General features: G+C 36.4%; 1 protein-coding gene across 7 annotated transcripts in view; it reads right to left on the reverse strand.

The window, feature by feature from the left end:
- Window positions 1-20,493, reverse strand: part of C1H8orf34 (chromosome 1 C8orf34 homolog) — a 149,780-nt gene that overhangs the window by 29,266 nt on the left and 100,021 nt on the right. For all 7 annotated transcript variants that reach the window (XR_004357197.1, XR_004357191.1, XR_004357182.1 and 4 more), the window contains 2 exons: window positions 4,101-4,186; window positions 580-653 (listed from right to left, as the gene is read on the reverse strand). Coding sequence is in view for 3 of the 7 variants with exons in the window: in XM_032688496.1 (XP_032544387.1) it covers window positions 580-653; window positions 4,101-4,186 (160 nt within the window). In the remaining 4 variants the exon portion in view is untranslated. The remainder of the gene's footprint in view (window positions 1-579; window positions 654-4,100; window positions 4,187-20,493) is intronic.

Consider the following 20,493-nt stretch of genomic DNA (forward strand, 5'->3'; position numbering starts at 1 on the left):
TGATTTTCTTAAATTTCAAAATAAAAGAACTGGTGGAAATATTACCAAGCATAATGTTGCATTCTTTAAATATATATGTATATATATATATATTTATAGCCATAGATTTTAACTAGACACCTCTTGTTTCTTAGTTTTCAAGCAAATATTAACAAAAAGCTAAATTATAGTTGAGATATTATAATTTCATATTTCATAATGAAACAGAGTTTTAATTATTTTTTCTCTTCTATTTGTAAAATTGAGTAATATCTGGTAAAATGAATATTTGACTAATGTTTAAAAACATACAGACCTAGTATAAAATGACTGCACTTTCAGTGGGAGCTATATGTGTAAGTCTAACAAAACACAGTTTTGTAGGAAATTATAATAAAGCATTTCAAAATATCACCTTTCCTGGAAGGAAAATTAAGACAGAACTGTCCTTCCTTTGGAAGGATTGTGTAAATTTAGTTTTCTTCTCTCTAGGATGGCAGCGTTGGCAAGCAGAACTTTCATCTTTATGCAAAATCTATTCTTTATGAAACTTTAAACCCACAAAATTTTAAAGGATCATCCATATCGGAAGATACTTACAGATCCTGCCACTTGAGAGGCACTCTGAAATTCATCAATAGCTTCTGTAAGTGTTTCAACTCCGGGTACTTGAGCTGTTCCAAAGAGGTAGAAGAGAAGTAAATCACTCTAATTAAGTAAGCATTAGTCACTTTGAAAATATAAAGCCCATAAATTTAAATGCACTACTTTTCAGGCATACTGACTACAGAGGATTCAGAAACATATGAAGTGGCCCAAGTTATAACAGGTAGAGCATTTTTGTGCTCCAAACCCTGTGACTCATAGCTTCATGCAGAGGGTAAGGTACTTTTTCAGCAAGAGAGAATGAACATGTGAAACAAGTGAAACAAGGTCCTGTGGTACTTATAGGAGATTGGGAGTAAATGAACAATTATCCTTTAGTGATACTATTTCTAAATATATATTAAAAAAACCCAACTAACCAAACCAAAACAAAACAGAAACACAGTAGTACAATGCTTCTACAATTCCCCCAACCTGAAAAACACACCGGGGGTTGACAGATATAGATTTTACTAGATAAATTCTGTTATAGTGTCTATCTTTCGAAGACTCAGACATTCTCCGCATCTACCTCTGCAGGAGAAGAGCAGGGCTCAGTGGAGGACTGACCCAAGAGACAAACCTGACAGGCTTGGTAGCTACAGGGGAGGTTTGCTGTGCAGTCACCGAAGCTGCTGCTTCTAATCAAAATCAAGAACCTAGCTATTAAATTTTTCCTTTTGTTTATACCTGGGAAGTCTAATGGAAAAGAGAAACATTTTTGAGAGGTATAGCTTAGGACAGTGAAAAGAGACTGCAGCTTTAAAGTGTCTTGTATTCCTCAATCTTGAGACCTGGTTCCTATCTCTGATTTTTACTGCTTAGATCAAACATAAGTCTGTCCAGTTCTGCAGGATTACACTACAGGGAAGTCAGTACAGTGGTTAATTAGAACCAGATCCAGATTGACAGTGGAGTCAGTAGGGTCTGATGCTGCACACGATCTTTTCACATAAGCTAGTACATTGACTTTATCAAGTGGAATTGGTTCAAGTGAGGCTTATTTATACGGGCTGTTAGATCAGATGTGCTGCCAATTACTTCCGAACTTAGTTCATCTGAAATCCACAGAAGAGATGTTCCAGACCTAACAACAATTTCCCACTAACCCAGAAACAGATCATTATCTAAAGAAAGCTACCCTCAACTTTTCTGTGCATCAGCACCTTGCCTGCATATTCTTGAACGAATGGTTTGCATCAGCACTTCCCAATGCATAGTTTTCTCTCACTACAGTCATTGGTACTGATAAGTAAAATAAATTCAAATAAGCCTGGTAAGTGAAGCCTGTTATTCATTTTTTCATCATATAATACATCTGTAAGTGGACATAACTAAAAATTCAGTGCAACAATGCCTTAGTTACTTAGGGTTTTTTAATAGTGTCTCTAGGAGTCTCTTTTATCATCTTCTCATACATATTTATTGGAAATAAATATCAGATGCACAGAGAGCAAGTAATGTGCTGCATTTATAGAGAAGATTGATAGAATGGGCAGTTGCCCGAGTTCTGTGCCTCTTTCTATTCTGTGCCTACTTGTGAAATCCAGCTGTGTCTTTTTTCAAATCAAAATGTATTACTAGCCAACATTTTAGGAAAAAACCCAAAAAACCATACGTTTTTGAAATGCTGAACATTTCTGAGAGTGCTTCTTGACAGAAATTTGGCATTACCTTACTGTTGACCTCAGTCTTTTTGCCTTAGAGGCTTTGCTGTCTTCCAGCTATATGATTAACAGGTTCATGTATATTCACAGACATCAGATGGATGTATTTATAACAACATGAATGTCATTGCCCCACCTACCTATTTTACTCCCTACTCCTATAGGGAGTAAAAGTATACTTTTACTCCCCATATTTTATTGAAGGTGGGTTTTTTTAGTGAAAGTCTTTTCCACCTTCTCTGTAGGAATACTGACTACAGAGGATTCAGAAACATATGAAGTGGCCCAAGTTATAACAGGTAGAGCATTTTTGTGCTTCAAACCCTGTGACTATGAAAGATTCAGCTTCAATATTACATGGCATCCAGAACCTTCTGACAATTTCATCTTCTTTAATCCTGGTGACTTTGCCTCTTAGCAACCATTTTACTGAACTATTTTATTGAAGCCTACAGTTTCCGAAGATAGCATGGCAAAGTGGACATATTTTCACTTTAAGAACAAGGATACACAGGAAGGAAAAAGGAAGGACAAGATCTGTTCAAAACAAATTATTTCATGAACTGTAGAACTTTTTCCTACAGAAATAATTCCTGGGAATTATTCTCATAACAGAAGAATTTTGCCTTCCTTTCAGAGGGCTTGAGTAAAATCACCAGTCTAAGTATCTCTAGCTGACAATCTTCATGATGATTTTAAGGACATCGTATTTTGAGATTCTGAGTCCCCTATTATTTTCTTTAATTAAGTGATCAGTTGCAGATAAAAGGAAAAGTCAATGTCGTGACTGCATGAAACCATGCATTCTCGCAAAACCAGTTTAAAAAATCTATCTCTAAAGACATGCTAGTGACTAATGGTTGGTTTACAAATGAGGCAAGAGAAATGAGTGAAAGCTCAGGTTGCCCTAATATCTAATAGCACATATAGTAGCACTAAATAGCAGACAGTAGGATAACTAAAATAAAAAGTTAATTCTGATTTTCACTTTTTTGCGTTAATTGATCAATATAGCTGATTTGTCTGTGGCTGCTGGAGACCATACTGAAATCAAGCCCTACAATTCATAGACTCAGTTGGTTCTGCCCACAAGTAAGGAAATGGACTGAAAGATTTATCTTTGCAGATTCTCTGTCCAAACCTCTACATCTTTCTCTCTCTGTTCCAGTGACAGCTAAGATAAAGTTAACCTTCATTAACTTTATCTTTTGTAGGAAACCTGGGCATTCTCTGGAAATTCCCTTAGGAATTGCCTTTTTCAGCATTTCAGATGTTATTCTGTTCCAAATCCTGAGCAGAAATTGAAATGCTTGAGTGTCTGACTGCAGATTAGTGCAACATAAGATGTTTGTATGCGGAGAAAAAAATGTTCTTCAGAACTACTGTATAAATGCTTTATTTTTGCTGTGTATTGAGTCATGTGGGTGCATGTGTGGTATTATACTAAATATTTCAAAGACCATTCTTTGGCATAGAAGCCAACTGGCAATGAACAGCCCATGTCTATGCTATTAAGTTGTTTTACATCCAAAATAGTATGCTAACATACGAACTGCCTACTAAGAACAAATTCTGGCCCAGGGCACCTCTCAAAATATGCCCAAGAATTATTCTGGAGTGCTAATTGCCCACGACAAAAATCACGTTAGTGGCTCTTCAAACAGATTTCAAGTGTAAATGATTGAGTTCAAATACCACGAACACTCTCTGAAAGTGTTTAAACTTTTACAGACATAACCTCTACTCGTAAATTCAAGATGTTGGTGTTTGGGGTTTTTTTTATAAGCAGCAAATATTTATATGACTTACCATCAGAGTCTGACACTGCTGGCTCCAATGCCTGAGATACCATGGAGACATCTTCTGGCCCTTCTGCCAAATTATCCCCTTGCAATCTAAATGGTGGGAAAATGCAGTGAAAACATCTGCAATCATATTGCTTAGATAAGACAGAAGACCATTATCCCTGACTGCATACTGTACTCACAACATCGTCCTAATTAAAAGGGCAGCTTTGCTGAAAAGCCCACACTCATGGTTCATTCATGACATCCCAGACTGTCTAGTAACCAAAACTAGCCTCCAAGAAACTCATAGCCAACTGAATCCTAGCTCATGTATTTTTGTAAGTCTTTTGACAAAAGTAGGGGTTTGGTGGTATCGTGTGCATATGAAACTGCAAGCTTCCTTCACAACCTTAAAACATATTTTAATTGAACAGGATTGTACTGGATGTCCTCGTAAAGGTGTTGGCAGCTGGGGGGCTGCAGGAGTGGCCTTGGTAAGGAGAGGCCGGGGCTGTCCTGAACCAGACACAGGTGGTTCCATCTGGCTCCAAAAGAACCACAGCAGGGCATGGCTGAGCCCTTCAGTCAAAATGGTGGCACCTTGGAGAAAACAGAGCTAAGAAAGAGTAAACAATGCCACACCGGCAAAAGAGCAGCAGAGGGAACACAAAGGTCAGAGGAGGAGGTGCTCCACACTCCAGAGCAGATACTCCCCTGCCGCCCATGGTGAGATGCATGTGAAAGCCAATATCCACTGCAGCCTGTGGAGGACACACACCAGAGTAGGGGAATATGCCCTGGAGGGACTGTGGCCCATGGAAAACCCACAATAGAGCAGGTTTTTTTACTGAAGGACTGCAGCCAGTGGGAAGAGCCCATGCTGGAGCAGGTGAAAAGAGTGATGACGAAGAAAGGACAGAGAGGATCCAAAATGGACTGACCACAATCTCACATTTCCTGTCTCCCCTGCACTGCTCGGGAGGTGGGGAGAGGAGTCTGGAGTGAAGGAGTAAAGCTGGGCCCAGGAAAAGAAGCAGGAAAGGTGTGGTTTTAAAGCCTGTCTTTTAGTTTTTTACTACTCCAAACTATTTTAATTGCCAATAAATTAAACTCAGTTTCCCCAAGTCAAGTCTGTTTCACCCAGGACAGTAACTTCCCTGGGTAGGTAATTTCCCTGTCTTTATTTTAACTCACAAGCTTTTACTTCCTATTTTCTCCTGTCATCCTACTGGCTAGGTAGAGAGCTGGTTCTTAGCCAAGGTTAACCCACCAAAGGGAAATGCATGCAAGAATATTTCCTCTTCCTTTTTTAATTTTTAAAAGGAAAATACAGTAATTACGGCAGACTTCATCTTTAGGCTTTCCCCCTGCACCACCTAACTGTAATGTCTTGATAGCAATTTACAAAAATAATGCTTGTATCTGTTCTTTTAAATGACCATCCCAAGAGTCCCATCATCCTTCTACAGGCTCTTATGAATCCTGAGTGCATATTCTGCTCTGAAGAAATGGTTTGTAGCTCTTCATACAATATAACCGCCATTTATATAAGGGTTATCTTACCTTGGATTTATTTAAACATGAAAGGAATATGAAAAATGCAATTCAATTTTGCAAAGCCCAGGAATCATAAAAATGTATTGAAGTAAAACCTTGGGGAAAGAAATAACTTATCGCTTGAAAAAAAAATGTTCTTTTCACTCTATATTCTTACTCGCTGCAGCCGCTTTACACTAAGCTTTGAATTAACCTTTGAAGCCAAGCAGAACCCCCGTATCTGCCCTATCTGAATTTCATATTTTACGACTCTCATAGTTATCTTATATATTTGGACCTGAAGTCATTTGTTCGTACTTCTCAAAATGATTTCCCCCCAACCCTCAATTACTTTATATCCCTATATTACTCCTACAATGGTTTATTTATGATGGAAAGCTCAATGTATATTCATAATGTTTCTTACCTAAGGAGGCAGTTCCATAGAACACAAAACTCCTCAAGGCAACAAACTACAGAACTTAGAAGCTGTAAATCTAATTCTGAAAATTACTTCTATGAATCCTTTATAGTTGTATACCTGGCTTCTAATGCTATAGTTGCCAATTCTTTAAAAGCCTACCTTGTCAAACAGGCTCTTCTAAAGATGACAGTCAAACAGAAGCAAATAACTTTGTATGATTATCATAAAGATATTCAAATAGTGAGAAGGCAAATTGCAAATGAAATAACTATGCAAAAAAAGGATGATTTCAAAAATCACATAATTTTTCTTTGCAATAAAATTTGCCTGTCCACCTTAATTACATACATACACGTTTACTACAAGAACATATTCAAGCTTATAAGGATATGCACAGAATTGTGGGAACCAGAAGTGAGGTACTCTTCTCTGCAGCCATGTTGGTAGTTCACTTATGCTTAATGAAAAGGAAAATTACTCCAACCTTCTCTGCTTATATTGCATTCATACAAAAACCACCTCTAGAAGTAGGAGCTGCTTCTTTTATCCCATCAGAATTTTCAAAATTTTACAATATGTTCCCATTCTGAGCTTCCATAAATCCAAACCACACATGAACAACTGAAATTATCCTCATCTTATTTTAAAATTTACGTAAATTTAAGTAGTCCACTGCCTCATGAAGAACATGCAAAAAAAAATCTTTTCAATGTATTCAGAAAATCTATTTCATATTATTTCCCTTTGCAGAAGGAAATGGCCGGGGTACTGGATGAACGGGTGAATTAAATGTGGGACATATCTGGGCCACATTTTCAAATTCAATTTTCAACTTATTTATGTATTTCTTACATATAGATTCATATTAGAACAGATTCTCATGTGACTCAAGCAACGAAAAAGTCACAAACAGTATTTCTTGCCAAAGGAGTTCTGTTACTTGGATGATTCCAATTTCTTCTTCAATAGTAATATTATTCATAAGATACCTCCACAGTAAAACAAAAGCACTTAAAAAATCTTAAGGAGTGAAAAGCATAGATTAGAAAGAAGCATAGGTCTAGAAGAGTTACCTAAAAACTACTATCTTACTAATACTTCATGAACTACTTCAGCTATTAACCAAAACATATTTCAGCTACTGACTGTTTTAATGGGAGTCAAAACTTGATACCTGGTAGCCAACATTTTTTTCCATACACATTCTGTTTCTAGTGTGATCTGCACAGAGGCCATTGTTTCAGTTACATTAACCAGCTGCATGTTGGAGGTTTAAGAGCTACAAAGGCAAACAGCCTCCAGGTAAATATTTCAATTTTCTTTGACCGCAAAAAGCATTCTGTAGGACTTATTCCAAGAAAACTGTGAAGGACTTCAGGACCAAAGACATTCTAAATAAACTCTACAGGATTGGTGTGGCAGCATTATACCAGGTCTATCATTACAAACAAGCTTGTGGGTGTGTGAATCACAGTCACACCCCCAGTATGATTTAGAATATGATTCACAGATTCACAGAATGGGTCAAGTAGGAAGGGACCCCAATCTCTCTGCTCAAGCAGGGTCATCCCAAAGCACATTGCACAGAATTGTGTCTAAATGGTTCTTGAATATCTCCAGTGCGGGAGAGTCCAAAACCTCTCTGGGCAACCTGTTCCAGTGCACAGTAAAAAAGTTCTTCATATTCAGGTGGAACTTCCTGTGCCACAGTTTCTGCCTGTCACCTCTTGTGCTATTGCTTGGCATCACCAGGAAGAGCTCCGGCTCCATCCTCCTGACACCGTCCCTTCAGACACTTGTATTACATTGATGAGATTCACCTCTCAGTCATCTCTTCTTGAGACTGAAGAGGCCCAGCTCCCTCAGCCTTTCCTCATTAGAGAGATGTTCCAGTCATCTTTGTAGCCCTCCACTGGACCTGCTCTAGGAGCTCCAAGACTCTCTAGTACTGAGGAGCCCAGAACTGAACACAGAACTCCAGACCTTCACCAGGGTTGAGCAGAGGGGCAGGATCGCTTCCCTCGACCTGCTGCCAATGCTCTTCCTAATACACCCCAAAATATCATTGGCCTTCTTGGCCACAGGGGCACACTGCTGGCTCATGGACAGCTTGTTGTCCACCAGGAGCCCCAGGTCCTTCTCTGCAAAGCTGCTTTACAGCATGTCAGCCACCAACCTGTAGAGGTGCATGGGGTTATTCCTTCCTTTGCTGAATTTCAGATGGTTCGTCTCTGCCCACCTCTCCACCCTGTCAAGGTCCTTCTGAAGGGCTGCACATCCCTCTGGGCTATCGGCCACTCCTCCCAGCTTTGTGTCATCAGCAAACCTGCTGAGGAGGCACTCTGCCGCTTCATCCATGATACCATAAGAATATGCAAAAAGAGGACAATACTACTTCTACATTCCTCGAATGAGTCACAGCATAATAAAAATCCTATACTGTCTCACAAGGGCAAGACACAGCAAATAGAAAAAATAGACTCAAGATTCAAATAATAGATTTTTTTTCATGTTAAGCACATTGTTGAATTCAATCATTTAGGCTGTTTATGTTTCTTAAAACACAGATTGTTGGACATCAAGGTGAGTTTCTTGCAATTTGATATTTCAATAGGAGTCACCTATTTTGCCAGATGAAAAAATGTTTGACCTGTTTGAAAAGAAAATAAATGTTGACAATCAATATCCACAACCCAGTTGAATTCACTGCTCTTCTATACTGTAATCAGCTACATGGCATGTCTTTGTACTTCCCCATTCTTTTTGTGTGACAGAACTAGTGGTCTTCTTTTCAAACCTCTCTGATACCTATCAATATCCAATGAGCTATTAAAAGGACAGCTTCTTGACATTATGGTAATTGGTGCTTTAGAAAGTTGACAAATTGATGACTCCACTTAGAAACTAAAAAGAAAGAGGTAAGATGATCCTACAAAACAATTCCTTACATGAATCCAAAATCCATCTAATAGCATCCTAAACAAACTAATTATAATGAGTACCTAATGAAGTGTGGAGATAGTGGGGATGGAAGGAGAGAGGAAAGCATGAGTAGGTGTGATTTCTCCACTTGTACCATTCTTAAAACAATGCAGCAGCCCTCATACAGCTGTGGAATTCCTAGACAATATGATACTGGAATTAAACTATATCTTGGGGGAAAAATAACAGGGAAGGGGTTAGAAAGCCGAATTAGAATTGTGGGTTTTTTCTCCACAATTTAAAGTTGGCATGCATTTTCAGATTTGAAATTTGTAGAAATATTTACTCTCGAGCAAAATGGACTTTTAAGAGGTAAACCCAAGTCCAGCTTGGAGGGCAGCTACTGTTATGTCTATACTTGAATGTGTACATGACTGTAAGCACAGATGCAGGATAAATTCCTACCTAAGAACTCCTCCAGTGCACTAAATGTAGACATACACTATGACTGTCCTCTATGCCAACACTGTTGTTCTGTGACATTCTTAAAATGAGTAGTAAATGAAATTAAACTTAATGTTTAATCACAATACAATTAAAAAAAAAAAAGTTCACATAATACTTCCAAGGACTATGTTGGATTAATGAAAATAACTAAACACACTTATTTACAAGCAGAGGTACTTTCTAACATCAGGGCCTAATTAGAAGGCATGAAGTATTCTGAAAACCAAGAAATGGAAATGTTTCACATAACTCATAGTGATATATATGCCCTCTAGTATTTGTTCTTTGTGGAGACTACCAATTCAAAGTATATGCATTATTAATTGTCTTCTGCTACTGTATAGTAGAGGTTGTACTTAAGGAAATTTCTTTGTCATATCAAATTCAGAAGAGAGTGATTGTCACTTACAGACAGAGGAATTTAGATTATATTCAGGTTAATGCTATTCTGACTCAGTTTTCCAGAAATATGTCACTTAAATAACCAAAATTCTATTCTGTTCCTTCCAAAAATGAGCCAGTAGAAGGGTTATCATTTTTAGACAAAATCTCCTTTAAGCCCAAATAAACAACTGTGGGCAAGAGTTATATAATTACTGTGCACTTGGCTGGCCTTCAAATTCCAGTACGTGACTAAGCACTTTTTTTATTTTTAGAAATAGCAAATTAGAGCTGGCTAAATGTGCTCAAATTCTGATATTCCCCAGAGGTGAAAAATAGAAACTTTGATATTCCACTTAAGAAGAAACCTGAAAACCTCCAATTTCAAGACAATACAAATGCTTCTGCTGACTTTTCAGTAATAAAGAAAAATTCCACTGGGGCTCCAAGACAGTAAAGGGCACTCTCCTAGAAGGAAGGGAGATATTACCTGTCTGAGCACTGCAGCTCCAGCTATTCTCTCTGCTCTGCCCTGTGTCAGCTAAATCTTGTTGAATCTCAATAAACACTTGAAAACATTTTGGTTTTCTGTGAAACATATTCCTGAAGAACATGCATTTAATTGGAAAATTCCTGATCTGCACTGCTGAAGACTCAGTCGACTTCTTTTAGCCAAGTATGGTGAGAAGTAGAGGGAAGTTTGGTAAAGAATCCTTAAATCTTTCAGCAAAAACAGAAGTTGTTTTCATGATCAGGGCAAGATCGACACACATTTTTAAGGCTACAACAAGAAAAGTTCTCTAAAAAACAGAAGTAGTGTCATGTTCGTACTAGAATCTTAAATAAGGAAATTTTGATTTGTTGAATCACTTGTTTTGCTTAAATTATTTCAAAGTAAGCTAACTATGCTCTTGAAAAAATCTTAACAAGTACTTCAGTGATTTATAGTTAGTTTCTTTATGAAGTAGTTATTAATTTGGATCAAAACCTGTAATATATATTTTGTAAGATTTAAGGAACATCATGAACTTATTAACAAAAGAAACTTATTATACATATAACATGATGATGTTTCTTTGGCAGCCAAAGAGAATTTCATTCAGAGATGAGGAGAATAAATTTGACTTATTGAACTTCCCTTTTTTTTTCTCCTTTCAAATCATCTTTCTGTAATTTAAAACATTACATCAACATCTAACATCTCTCTCTGACAGCACTGTAATACTGAATTATAATTTCACTATGACAAATACATAACTCCAGGGAAGTTATAGCAACAGAGATCAGAAAACAAAAGTTCTGAAAGGGCCCACATGCTTTTAGGTTACACTGAATGTTTTCTTGCACCTTTCCCTAGCAACCTCAACACCAGTAAGAGTACTTCATAATCATTTGTTCTGACTTGCCTATAATATGGTGAGTTTACTTAATTCATTGTTCCCAAACATACTGATCCAAATTCTGATCTCATGTACCTTGACTGACTGTCTCCACAAGTTCTGCACTCTTTTATACTGGAGTAAAATCCAAAGCTTTTTCAGCACTCAAATATAAAGCCAGGAATTTCTGACCTATTCCATTTGTTTTACTAATGTCTTTTACAAATATAAAAATATTAAAACTGTGCCAGCAAAATTCTTAGTGTATTCACAGGTACAGAGACAAAAGGATGTCAATATAATGGTAAAATTATATTAAATAAATATTATTGAACAATATACAAGCAAAAGTACTCTTTATCTGGTAAAACTCTTCATCAGCTTTAGCTACCTACTCTACCTTCCTCATGATGACTAGATTTTAAAATAAGTATGTATGATTTTTAGATCATAGAACTATTTTTAGAACTATAAAAGCAAAATGTCTTAGATGTACGGGAAGAGGATCCTCTAACAGAGGATTATGAATTTGGCGAGCAGTAAGAGTGGCTGCCACCTCTCAAGTCTGAAGCAATAATGGGAAAGCTCTGCATGTTGCCTTGTAATATTAAGAAATCAGTGTCATAGCTTCTGTTTTCACCACAGACTAACATACAGGAAGCATAAGCATTGAAGAGAAACGAAGCATGAGAACTATTGGATTATCCTGCAGAACATTATCTAGTAAGGCAGACATTTTCAAAATTAAACTATAAGACTACAAGAATAAAATATTTAAGACAATTTTTGAATAAAAGGTAGGAATATAAGCTTAATTACATAATTAGCATGCCTCCCAACAGAGATTTATAATTCCTTTTAATCCACTTCAAAGAAAAGATGTAAAGCTATCAGGCAGGAGTATGTTGTTCCTACCATCAATTCTATTTATATGAGATACACAGCATTTGTATTCTTTGAGTTTCACCCTGATTTAAGATACACTTAATCTAAAATAACTTCATTTTCACTGATGCCAATCAAATTGCAGCCAGTTTCTTGCTTTTGTATTCACTTAAGGACACTATTTCTCAGTGCTTACACACTAGAACACAGCAAATTATTTGAAAATTCATAAAAACAGTAGTAAAAAACGGATTTTGGTTGAAGTCCATTCTTTTTCTGCAAATTAAAAGCATTATTTTCCAGCCACTTTTGAAGATTTTTGTGGAGAGTTTCCATGTCATCCATAGTTAATGCACAGCCCCAGTGTTTTCATCTGGTAATACTAGAATATGCACTTGCTGAGCAAAACTTACATATGAACACAGCGTGCAAAATAAACTTTTCTGAGCACTGTTTGCCTTTTCAAAATGTCTGAATGCAGGTCTTTGTGCATTTAAATAAGTACAATCTGCAACTATTTCTGAGGAGAACCAAAAGTGGAAATATATTTCCCTGAGTAAGGAATCCATAAAGAGACTGAATTATCTAATCCTTTTACAAGGTGGGGAATTAAGCCATTCTTATGGCAATCTTTTATCTGCTACTCACTTCAAACCATTATCTCACAGGAGAAAAATTACAGTCTTTGTCAGTCTTTTCAGACTTAACACTCTTTCTTCTCCTGTGAACCATTTTTTGCAGGACTTGTGAAAGAGTTTTGTGTGTGAGTGTGCATTTGTGTCTTTAAGAGCTATATTAAACTGCTATCCAGAGCCTCAAATTATGAGCAACAAGCTTCCCCAAGCTCATGATCTCCTGGCTTCTTCCCTATATCTTTTTTATCCAGAAGCAACTGCTGTGGCTAATATACATAACTGTGTTGCACCAAACAGAAAGATTCTATAAACATTGCAATAAAGAATTAGCTTGCAAAGCACACATCAAAGAGAGCAAGGGAAAAGAAGGGAGAAAGGCTTGATAAAGCACTTGCCTTTTTAAGTTACTGAGGAGGTTAAATGGGTTTTGTAGAAAAAAAGAGAAAGAGATGTCTTGACAAGATCTACAAATGAAGGACAGAATGAAATAGATGTTATCCTCCATTAAATGGGAGACAGTAGAATAATCTTCAGGACTAGCAAAATAATACTAATTTCGTTTTCAAACATGCTCCTGGAGCTTTCATTTTTACAAATCAAGACTGGTACATTCAAAAAACCTAAAAAATCCTTTACATCTACTATTTTTAAGATTTCTCCACAGCATTTTTAAGTGTTCACAAGTTTACCAACCTCCTCAAACCAGTTCTCTCTTTTTATAATGAAAATGAAAAAATTAGGTACTGTTGACCAATAGTTCTTACAAAAGATGTTCTAGTAACACATCATTAATTCACAGCATCTTATACTGCATTATTCCTTCAATCAAAACTAGCTACTAATTCCCTTTCAGTAGAGTAGGACTATCCCCAGATTAACTTGGCGCAGTAAGTGCCATGTTTCCAAAAACAGACCTATCATGAGAACAATACGTTAGGATGTATGAATAAGATGCAATTCACTTGTAAATTCCATGTACCTAGTGCACATGTTTCAATTCTAAGTCTATTTTCACTAACATATCGACATTTATCTTTCTCCAAAAAAATGGAAGTCTTCCATTTCTCTTATGGTGATTGACAGTTACGTCAAAAGCAAGAAGTCTACTCCACCCATGCAGTCTTTAAGGAAATAAAATAGCTGTTAAATCAAACTCAGAGAGCAATGTTTCATCTGAAAATACTGGTTTCTTCACAGCTTACATAATTTTTGATAATGGATGATATTTTTATTATTACAGCATTTTGTGGAACTTCTGATAGGTCGGAAATTAGTGCTGGGGGGTTTACCAAGTGGGAAATTCAGGTAAAAAAGAGAGAGGAAAGAAGTCTGATCTTGTTGGGATTTCTGCCTAAGCATTTCATAAAGATCTTGTGTCTTAAACTGTTCTCCTCCCAAGACACGGTAAAAATTTTGGAAATAAAAAGACCTTGGCCAATCTTCCAAAACACACATTCATTGTCAGTTTGCCATAAAACTAATTGCAGTTTGGGACTAAAAATGATAACGTTGTGCATTTCAGAGGTCAAACTTAGATCTATGAACTCAAAAAATAATTTGAAATCACGCAGATATTCTCTATTTTGCATATAGCGAGATGTTCTAATGAAACACGAGTCACTGAAAGTAAAGGCAAGCCAGTGCATTACTCTGACAACTCATCAAGTCAGCCTATCAAATCTTAAAAATGGTTTTATGATCTCTGATAACCACTAGGACCAGTAAAAACATTTCCTTACTATTTCTTCTTCAGTGTTTCCCTCTCTTTAAAAGAACAAGATACCAAAGTGGTACACCACTCCAGGAAAGGAAAGATAAAGTGGTTTATTTTAGCTGTATTGAACACACAATTAAGAATTATTAAGACATTATTGTGGTTATTATGCACCAAATGTGGCAAATTAATCACTATACAAATCAACTAATTGAAAAAACTAAATGAAAACTTCTGGTTGTTTTTTTTTTCCACAGTTTTTTTCCTTTCCTGTAATTCTTCTTAGTTTTCCACCTTATATATAGTTCTAAGTATCCCAAGGAAACATATGGGTTTTCTTCACAATTTTACAAAGTGAAAGGAGATTTTTAAAAGTTATAAAGCACTACCATGTGGAGTCTAATTTACTTGTTTGCCACTCTTAAAGGGAAAAAATATGCAAATAAAACACTTGGTTTAGGACAGAGTCTGTGAAGCTAGCAAAGAACCATGAGGAAACTTCAGCTCTTTGCACCAAGAGGTCCAATAAAACTAAGGTTACAAAAAAAAAAAAAAAAAAAGGAAAAAAGAATGTAAAATAGTGAGACAAGTCATCTGGAATATTTAGTATTTTCTCCTCTGTAAGAATAGTCACTTAGAAACAGTACATAGACAGAAATGTAATATAAAATGCATAAGAGGAAAGAAAAAATATATATTCAAAATGTTTGCCGAGATTTGAAGATATAAACTTCCTCAGAGCCTGTACATGAACCTCAATCACAGAATTTTTCCCCCAACATTAATTCTGTACTGACCACTTCACTTTGGAAACACTTTTTTCCCCTGGTACTTTTAAGTAATTTGTTCCCAGATTTCAGGAAAATTAACAAACCAGAAGTTTCTGCCAGAAACTGAGTCACTAAGCTGGCCTTACCATGACTGGGCAGACATACAAAGACTATTCTTTATGCAAATACATGTACCAAACCACACATATACCTGTATCCCTTCCCCAGTATTATATCACAGTGTACAGCGCCAACCTGGGGATTGTATGGAGGACTTAAGAGGTTATTCTTTCTCACACACCTCTATATTACTGATCAATGAGAAATATAAATTGACACAACATCATCTTCCACCCTTCTGCTGCATGATTAGACAAAAATTAGCGGTTTCTTTTAAAAGCTTACATATTTCAAAGGTATTTACATGTGGAGGAAGATTAAAACTTTTATTAAATCCACAAATAAGAAAAATACAAATGCTAAGGGGTTCTTTGTTACATTTCTGAGTAAAAGGCTGCACTCCAGATAAATCAAAACCCATTTAAATGTACTAAAAGGATAATTTTACCTAAAAATCACCATGTAAAATAAAGCTATCAGGAAAAATGGGGTGCTCTGACAGAATACTCACTATGCATTCATTTACAAGACCTTTGGGGAGTAGCAAAGAAAGTGAGGAGAAATAGGAATCAAAACTAAGGGTCAGGTCTAAAGAGGAAACATAATGTTAGGTTTTCCAAATAAACATATCATGTTATATCATGTTTTTGAAATTACAATTTATTCTTCTCAAGTCCGAATTCCTAGTCATATGTATTCCAAGATCCACCCTTTTGTAGGTTACTCCCCACAAAACATTAAATTAGGAAGGGAATTAAAGTCTATAAAGGAGAACAGGGAGTTATTTATATTCACAGTGAGTAGGTTCTCTTCTATCTAATTCCACCACTTCTAAAAACTGCAGTTAAAGCGATGATTACAGTATGTGCAAACATATCTGAAACACCTTTAAATTGGCATCTGCAGATGCTATCAATGAGTAGTTTTGACAATTTAGGTAAGGAATATTTGCACATGCAGAAATTTTCCTGTAAGATTTCAATGCCTTTTATCTTCTTACTCAGACAGCATACACCGTTACACATGGTCAGGATAAGGGGAAAACAGTTCATGGAGTTTCAATGTCATTAAGTTCCGCATGGATTTTTAAGGCACTACTCCCTTTAAGGTGACTCACACCAAAATGGCTCAGTCTGGGAAAGAAGACTTTACACTCAGACTTGAACAGCAGCAGTCTTCTGAAAACAGACCAAAAGTATCTACCATGATGGTGTAGTCTAATCTGGTGGAACAAAAACCTAGACCACCTGCCAAAAACTGCACCAGAAGCAAACTCTACATCCTTCCTTCTTCCAAGATCTAGGGTACCTATAGGGGAATGCCAGACATTGCCCCTCTTTTTCACCCTACCTGATCAGACTCTATCCCAATGTTGCATGGCGCAGTACCCACTCCCTGACACCTTCTCATCCCCAGTTCTGGAGTTATTTTGGGATTATATGCCTGGACAAGATAGGAGATTCCATTTCATTTCAAGAGACAAGTCAGCCATCCCAATGGTCTCTGTTCAGGGAACACAATGACAATGAGAGCAAACCAGTTATAAACAATAAGGATCTAGTGCACAGCGGAAGATGAGGAAGCTCAGTAGGCTTCCTTCCTTTACTTGAAGAAGTATTCCAGGAGCCCATGATCTTTATCTCCTTTTTAAATGTAGTTTTTAGTCAGTATTTCTGATCTTCCTCATAGGAGTAATAAATTTCATTATTTTTTTTATTTTTTCCCTGAAGTTTCAGGAGTGTTGTCCCCGGATAGTTCACAGAGTAAAGTGGCTTGTTAATTGCACTTTTTTCTCTATTTACAGACATCAGCTTTTCTGCTTTTGATAGTTAAACTAGATTCACTTGTCAAGGTTCAGACTCTATTTTCTGCATAGCTCATTATGATATTTTCGACCAAATGCTTCTTTATGACCTCAAGTCTCATTAGTATTGTTAGAGCTTTGTGATATGCAGATAAAGCATCTCCATACAAACTCCAATACTACAAAATGGTTGAAACTAAGTTAACACTGGAGAATTCCCCAATCAATCAATCAATTAATTCCTGTTTTTTTCTAGAGACATATGATGGTCAATTCAGACAACAGTTCTATTCTTTCCACCATTATTCTGAAATTTATGACAAATTATAGCTGGCTCCTTCAATTCTTTTGTCTCCTCCTCTACACATTCATGGTTGCCATGGCTCTATGTCATGAAGATCTGCTCGAAGTCCAGTGATGTATTTCACAAAACCAACATGTTACTCCTAAATTTCACACAGCACCACGTAATTTATATGATTATGTCCCAAGTGTGCATGGACGTAGTGGAGACTACATCGCAGAAAACTAAACTTACTAAAATATTACAAAAATCCAGATAGTAAAAGAAAAGTTAACTGGTCTAGTTAAATAAACTTCAAGTTAACTTGAAGACTGTCTGGAGGACAAGATACCTTAAAGGAGTCAGAGTCACAGATGATGAGCAGGGTAACAATGAAGATTTCATGGGCAAGGCAAACTGACATGCGAATTTTTGAGTACTTTTTCCAAACTAAGTTTTCCAAAAACATCTGTAATGGTAGCATGCACAGAGCATCTCATTTATTTCACAGTAACAGCTCAAGCATACCAGTTGCTACACTTGAACTGTACTCCACATCCCCTAGGTGACAGGAAGAAAAACCACTTTTACTTTTTAATGTACAGGTGCATTCTGTTTGTTTATACCTATATATTTGATTCCTCTAGTTCCTTACTTCATTGTGCTTTTGCTCTAGCTAATCTTACATTATTAACTACAACATTGCATCTCAAACCTACATTTGTATGCGACTAGCGCTCCTTCCCAACATTCTTGTTCAGAAGCCTTCAAGCTTGTGGCACAGTATGTTTTCTATAATCCCATTTCTTTTTTAATCACATGCAACCCCTTTTTTGTATTCTATTGATGTTAAAAAGAATGAATGCAGCCCTTGCGCTATTAAAAACAAAAAGCTTCTTACTTTCAGGAATGCATTGGCAAGACTCCACAAGAACAAGATTTAACTTTTGAGCATGGCAGTGGGCATACAAGGCTAATGGGTGGTCCTTAAAAAAAAAGAAGAAAAGAAAAACCTCTATAATTCATTCAGTAGTACATTAATATTATCTTTTACCTTGTGGTCAATTCAATTCTTGCAAATCACTCAAGTGCAAGTCAAAATACATATGAGAAAATATGGAAGTGTCATTTTGCTTTTACAAATTGTCATTTAAATCTCTATGACTTTTGCTAATCTGTGATTGTGTCTTCTGATTCATCAGCCAAACCTGAAATTAATTTGTTTTGCCTGTATGTGAGAAAGGATTCACATAAACATATTATAATGACTCAGTCTACTCTGTAAGTCAGTCAAACCAGTTGTGCTCTTTGATGAAGGAATTATAATAATTTTCCTCAAATAATCTAAATCCAGATCAGTTGTACTAAAAGTGTCTTGGTTAATTTTCCAACTAAATAGAAAGACACAAACTTTCCAGGGAGTTTCTTTAGTAGTCTTTTTTCTGTATCTATAAACCTTGCTTTGTTCCACCTTGTGAATGATGTCACCCCTTTATTTAGATGACTTAATATGCTGCTTAACTTGCCCTGTAGTCCAAGAACAGCTATGGGAATAACATTGTTCTGTAGCTACTTCCCCATTTGAAAAACCTCTTAAAGCTGTTATCCATCTGCATTTCGCTCATCGTGTGTGAAACATCTATACAGAAAACAGTAAGCTCTCTGTTTCTTACAGCTATATGCCAGACTACAAACCAATTTATACTCCAGCAGAATTAACCCCTCCTTTTATTTCTCCTTCTCTCTGTTTGTTGTTTAGGTTTTTTGTTTGGTTTAGTTTGGTTTTTTTGTGGGGTTGGGATTTTTTTTTGGTTGGTTGTTTTGGGGGGGATTTTTTTAGTTTTTTAAATCACAAGCTGTAAAAAACAATTTGGTGTGATAGCTTGAAAGAATCCTCCATCTTTATCTCCTAGATGTCTAGATGGAGAACTACACCTTTTTTTAAAATTACTGACTTGATCAGTCACAACTGTCTATTTATTCTTTGAAGATGATTGGTGAAATTATCAGCACTTAAGGTTATATACCAGTTTCTAAAAAAAAAAAAAAAATAATTACAAGTTTGGGTGTTTATTTTAGTTCTAATTATCTCCAGTCTCATTTCTTATAATTCGTGAACAAGTCTAAGAGACTTAAGGCAAGGGAGAATGTTTTCCCAAATGCAGTGCCTCAACACCATTGCAGGTTTCCCCCACAATATAAACTGAATTTAATTTGCCTTGTAACAAAGTAGATTTTTATCTCTAATTATAGTCACTTCCATTTGGCATTCTTTTTTTTTAAGATGTCCCTCTGATACTGTGTTAAACACTTTTTCAGAAATAGAATATGGGAATTCCAAGGGAAGAACTATTACTGTGCAGACTAACAGCCTAGTGACAGTCAGAGAAAACCAGCTACACAGGATATTTAGTACCAGCTTGAACTAAATGCCAGTTACTAGCAAAGGAATAAGGTTGTTTTGACAGGGAAATAGGGAACCAGAAGCTGCTAGTATTGTCCTCCTATTATTACATTCTAGAATCTGGGTCCTGATTTTCTCACAGATTTGAGTGGTACAAAGAGAAGAAACTAAACTGGAGCTAAATGAAATCTGATCACAAATATCTCAGCATGCGGTAAACAGTTGGTTCAGTGCATTCTTCTCAGAACTCACTGTGCTCTCACTGTAGGAAGCTATAGAAGCCACAGAAAGTGTGACACATATAGCTGCACTGTACCATACTGCAGGTGGTTTCAGAATGAAACCAGCACTCCTCTCAGGCTAAGGCAGCCTATATGTATTCATAGACCTGTTCACTCTAATTCTCAAATAATTAAGAAGTTCTAATGATCTAGAGCAAGAAAATGTAATCCTAGTAGCAGGAGGGTCTAAAACTTACACACTATTTCAATGAAGAAGTAGTGTGAAACTTCAATAAGACATTTGTCCTTGCAAAGTGAGATACAAAATATTAAGCCAAATTAATTAAAGCTAGTACTGAAGAACTCCTTCAATTGCTTAAATAAATCTCTCTCAGAAAAGCTCCAACATACCCAAAGAAGCGAGGAAACT

Source organism: Chiroxiphia lanceolata, chromosome 1 (genome assembly GCF_009829145.1).
Source record: "Chiroxiphia lanceolata isolate bChiLan1 chromosome 1, bChiLan1.pri, whole genome shotgun sequence".
Classification (NCBI taxonomy): Eukaryota; Metazoa; Chordata; class Aves; order Passeriformes; family Pipridae; genus Chiroxiphia; species Chiroxiphia lanceolata.